The 5750-nt window shown below is 40.6% G+C and overlaps 1 gene segment (V, D, J or C); it reads right to left on the reverse strand.

The window, feature by feature from the left end:
• Positions 1–248: 248 nt before the first annotated feature.
• LOC103581273 lies at positions 249–4813 on the reverse strand (the record flags this gene model as incomplete). The annotated part of the segment is given in 3 exon segments: positions 249–271; positions 4340–4634; positions 4759–4813. Coding segments are annotated over 3 exon segments (373 nt in total), but the record flags the coding sequence as incomplete, so codon positions are not given.
• Positions 4814–5750: the final 937 nt, after the last annotated feature.

Genomic DNA, 5750 nt, shown 5'->3' on the forward strand with positions numbered 1-5750 from the left:
TGTAAAATATTTACATAACAAGATATTTCACTCAAAACATGAATTTTAGGTGCATATGTACAAATTAAGACATGAATATCTAAGATAAGTAGGATGAAATATGCTTCTCTATGCATGGAATAAAGTGTTGAAATGATAAAGAGAAAATATTTGCATATATAGGTTATTTTAAAAAGTCAACAGTCATCTGCTGTGCAGACCTCAGTCCTATCTACCATCTCATCAAATTATTTTCCAGAGTTCCTCACCAGTTCCTCCACCATATTGGTAATCACCTGTGAAAATAAATAAGTCATAGTATACTCATAGAGAAAAGAATTATTCTAAATAAAAGGGGAATAAATTGCATCTGCAAAAACAACAGAGATAAAACAAAAAAATGTTAATCAAAAGAAGTGAGACACCAAAGGGTAGATACTAAATTATTCCATTTATATAAAGTTCAACAACTGAGAAAATTGATGAATATTGATCTGAAAAAAAAATAGAACAGAGGAGGACTCAGGTAGTGGTCAACAAAACATAGAATTGACAGGAAAGGTGCTTGGGGCTGCTTGGGTTGCTGGGATAGTGTGTATCTTAATCTGCATAGAAGTCAGAGGGGGACGTGTGTATGTGTGTGTCCATCCACCTGCACACGTCATATTCACTTTAAATACACTCACACTTCACTGTGTTCAGTGATATCTGAGGAGGAATTATGAAGCCAGAGTATCAGAGTCTGTCTCCAACCTTCCCCCGTAAGCACTGGAACCTTAAGCAATCTAAGCTCTGAGAACCTCTGATTTCTCATCCATAGAGGATTAGTATGATATTAATGGCACTAGATCATTAAACCATTAGTGCAGAATCAACACACAGTAGGTCTTCAAGACTTCAGTAAATGGCACTTGATGGTATTTCTGCTGTTGCTGTCATTGTTCTTATTATTACTATTATTTCCTTGAATGTGGGTTTTTGTTTTGTTTTGCTCTGTTTTATTGTTTGTTTTTGCCTAGTTCTATGCCTTTAATAATATCTACTCTAGAGAAGAGATTCAAAGACCATGCTGTGGATGAATTATTTGGCAGGCCTGATCTAGAAATGTCATATTAGAATTAATCAAGGTTTGAGGATTTTGTATTTTCAAGAAAGCAAGCTATGGAAGTGGAATAAAGTCCTTTGCAGGATGTTTGAGCCCACGAAAATGTTCCTGGACATACACCTCATACCTCTGAACAGACCATAAAGGAAAGTGCAGCTGCTGGAACCAAAGATTCTCTCGACACAACCAGCCTGGGAGGAAGGTTCCTGTTCAGGAATATAACACAGGGGGAGGAACTGTCCAGTCCTTCCTGTCCACTGTGATCCACTGGACACTTGTTAATCTGATCCCTGATGTGTGTTACCATACAGGGGTCCAGTTTTGGTTATTCTTTGGCATGTTGGATGCTCAGAAGTGCCAGTGGTCATCTGTCAGCTGAAATTTATATTATTGAGCCCATGCATGGATGACAGTGAGAAAGTGACTGAGTGAAGTCTATGTGTTGGATCACATTAGTTACTGAGAACTCCCTGCTATATAATGGCCTTCTGATGGGTATCAGATTGGAAAGCCATTATTTTCAAGTATGACACATTTTCAAATGTCCAGTCATAGATTTTTCCAAAACAACTTTGCCTACAATCATTCAGCTGTGTTTCTTTAAAGTCCTGATACTCTCTCAAAACCAGCAGTCCATGTCATTGAATTGCCAATCTCTCCTTGAAAAGAGTCAGTATTAGTCCATCTCTGTTGCCACCACCAGAGGGACTAGGGACTTTGGATTTCCCATCCTCAGATACTGTAAGCAATAAGTGTCATTTTTCTTTATAAATGATCCAGTTTCAGGTATTTTGTTATAGCAACACAAATGGACTTGTACAGCCATGTTGGTGGGTAGCATCTTTTCACAGCAAAGCAGATGTCACCCATAGGATAGCAGAAGCACAGAAAGCTAGGGAGGGAGAAAGGGAGTGAAGGAGGAAGGGAGGGAGGGGGAGAGAGAGAGACAGAGACAGAGACAGAGACCGAGAGAAAGACAGACAGAGAGAGAGTGCGCACTTTACGCACTGTCCTTTTTAAGTCCTCATAACCACACCCATGACCACATTTAGACCATTAATTTACTAATCCATTTACTATGGCGTAATCCTCACAATCTAATCACCTTTTCAAGACCTCACCTTTCAATTACCATGATAGGATTTCCCACCCTCTCAATACTGTCACGATGGGGCCCAAGCCTCAGTGAGTTTGGAGGGACATCCAATCCACAGCAGTGACCATCAGATGTAACCGTTGGAGATTACCCACTGTGACAATTTCAGTTCTTCCAGGGCATTCTTAACTATGACAGTGGAGTGTCATCATCAGTCCAGCATAAATCAGCTGACATATATTAAGGCAAAAAAATGTCTCCAAATCCAAAAACAGAAGGAAAAATCTGGATTAACCTGGACTTGTAGCTTTATTTAGACATAAATATATACATATATATGTATAGACAATTAGGTATCAAATATATAAAGGTTCATGGAAAAATTCATATTATCTTTAGTGTATGTATACACACACACACACACACACACACACACACAAACCTAAAACATATGTGTAAATGTATATGCAAATTTCCAACAAATTATGTAAATTGACTCTTTTACTCAAACATCATTTAGTTTTAATTTCTTCATAATATCTTCATTAATGGGTTACTAAACATTCATGCTGAGGCCATACATTTTATAAGTTAAATTTATCTATACATGTAGATGTGGAAATATCATATTGACCAGAATTTGCACAATAATGATTGGTAACAAACCACTTAAAACTCACTGGTTTATAACACTGAGCATTTACTTTCATGTTCATGGACGTTCATGTTAACAGTGACTGGCTGATGCAGGCGTGGCTCAGCTGGGGGCCTCTGCAGCAGGCACTGAGCTTATCTGCAGCCTGTGGATTGCATTTCATCTGAGGCCAAGGCTGAAGGACAGTCACTACTCAGGGTACGACATTCTCACTGGAAGCAGCAGGAGTGAACGGAATCCTCAAAGCAGCTGCACAATAAGGCCAATAATTGATCGTGCTGTTATATATTTTATCTCTTACAATCTAAAATACATTTTGAAATACAGTTTTAAGTTAATTAGAAGGTAAATATGGGTGACCCTTTTTTAGCATGAGGCTCGCTAAAAATACATTTTCATTCAGTGCGTCTCAGGTGATTCTGCTGCTTTGCATCTGTAACATGCTCTCTGTAATGCTGACGATGCTGTTGAATCCAGATGAAGTTTTAATAAGAAGGAAAATAATGGTACATCCATGCTTTGTTGTTTTTTTTTTTTTTTTGAGAAAGATTTTCATTTCTTTGTTAAGTACTCGTTGTATATTTAATGCAATTTCCTCTCTTTCTATTGCCTCTATGACATAATGAAGTTCTTGTGCTGTGATCCTACCTTGCCAATGACACTTAGAAGCATATCCACAAGTGTTGTGGGGCCATGCCCTAAAGGACAAAATTCTGAGAATTAAGGATACAGTTACCTTACTGAGCTTTGTGGCCTTAACTCCCTGTCATCATCATCGATTCTGAAAGCATATTTCTCAAACTCCTTTTCCCTCTATAATTTCCTGGACTGGCTCAATGAGGGGCCCTCCCTGACATCTGAGAGTCAGAAGAGGAGGATTCATCACTCACCAGTGGACATGCAGGCAGACACGTGGGCAGGAATGAGGACAGGAGAGTCACCTGGTGAGGGTCTGCAGGCAGCTGAGAGCATCAGCATCCTCACCATTGGGCGTCACAGTCAGGTCTGAGCACCACATGGTTAGGCAGCCTGTACCTTTACTTGCAGATGCTCTCGAGATTCTCAGTTAACACCAGAGAATCCCCTTTACCTAGTGTCTGATTCCCTAACTACCCTATTTCCATGATTTTGAAAAGTTGTGGTATGGCCCAGAAATCTCTCTATTAAAGAAATTCCTGCTTGAAATACCAAGAGTAGCTTCTCCTTTGCTGCATGACATCAGACTGAGGCTGCAATCCAGACTCTTCCCAGGTAGTGACTCTGCCCTTCATTAAGTCAGGAGATGTACTGTCATGTCTGTGCTGCTAGGGCTGAGGAGAGGCAAAGAAAATTTGTAGAGGAGCCTCCCTGTCCCTTCTACAAGCATTCTCATGACCTTCAGAGTCTCCCTGCATCTGAGAAATGCTCTCAGCAGATGGAGGCACCAGGAGGAGCAGCTGGGGCAGCCCAGCCTCACACTTCTGCTTTCCTGGGGGTTTATGTATGGGCTTGTAACACTGTGGGAGGGGTACTAGTATACTGTTGACAGTAATAAGTTCCAACATCATCAGCCTCCAGGCTGCTGATGGTGAGAGTAAAGTCTGTCCCAGATCCACTGCCACTGAACCTCGAGGAGACTCCACTTTGTAACTTAGATGCATAATAGATCAGGAGCGTGGGAGCCTTCCCTGATTTCTGCTGATACCAATTTAAATAACTGCTAACACTCTGGCTGGCCTGGCAAGTGATGGTGACTGTGTCTCCTAGAGATGCAGACAGGGAGGATGGAGATTGGGTCATCTGGATGTCACATCTGGCACCTGAGATGGGAAACATAAAGACAAACATGCACACTATTAATCATACTATAAAAATACTTCCCTGAAGTGCCAGGCAGTAGTGACCATACTGGCTGAGTAAATTCCTAGTGTTCTCCCTCCTTACCTTGGAGACAGAGTAGCAGGAGACCCAGGAGCTGAGTGTGGGCCCTCATGTCCATGCTGTGTCCTGACAGGGTCTGAGAGTCCTGCACAGGTTGTGAACAGCCTGTGAATAAGACTTCAGGGCAGTGGGCTGTGCTCTAGACACATGCAAATCTGAACAGCTGCAAGCATGACGTCTCAACAACTCAGCTCAGGCCCAAGTGTCCCGAGACTGACTATGGCAGCACAAATTTGCCTTCAGAGAACGTATTGCTCCCTGAGGACCACAGAGCAAAATTATTCTGTTGTCCTATGGGTAGAGTGCTATTTTGCTGTGTTTATGGTTCATGACGTTCTTTTCTTCTTTGATTTTCCTCAGAGGAAGGGCTGGTCAGAGAAATACATCTCTAGAAACTACAAAAAATTTGAAAATCTCCTTGTATTTGCTATATGTTGACCTTATGGAAGACAGAGAGATGTTCGTTTGATCTAATTCCCTGAAATCCTTGATGAGGAAAATCATCAGTACTAACTACCAACTAGAGATGTAATGAACTATAAGAACAATAGATAGGTAATAGATTTATTTATATACTTCTTTTAAAGAAAACCAAAAAATATTGAAAATACAAATAAAATATAGTGTCATGATTTTCAGGGAGGGTATTTGCCATCGCTAACCTGTCATCTCCAGATAAGTGATTCTTGTTCTCCAGTTCTTAGTGCTTTTTTCACCACTTCCATCTAGGCCATCCAACATCACGGATGTTCTTCCTCCAAATCTTACAAATTTCAGCTACTTTTCTAGCTCTTTGTGCCATTACACATTTCCATGTCAGATGTTTTCTGAGTTGCTGGATCACTCCATAAACCTCCATATTCCAACATCACCAAATTATTCTAGTTTCTAAAAGAAAGTAGTTCTTAATTGCTGGGTTTAGGTTGTTTGACCCATGCAAGTCCAGGAGGAAAAATATGCAACACGGTGAAAGGGAAAGGCAGGGGGTTGCACTA

This window comes from Galeopterus variegatus, unplaced genomic scaffold (assembly GCF_000696425.1).
Source record: "Galeopterus variegatus unplaced genomic scaffold, G_variegatus-3.0.2 Scaffold12707, whole genome shotgun sequence".
NCBI lineage: Eukaryota > Metazoa > Chordata > Mammalia > Dermoptera > Cynocephalidae > Galeopterus > Galeopterus variegatus.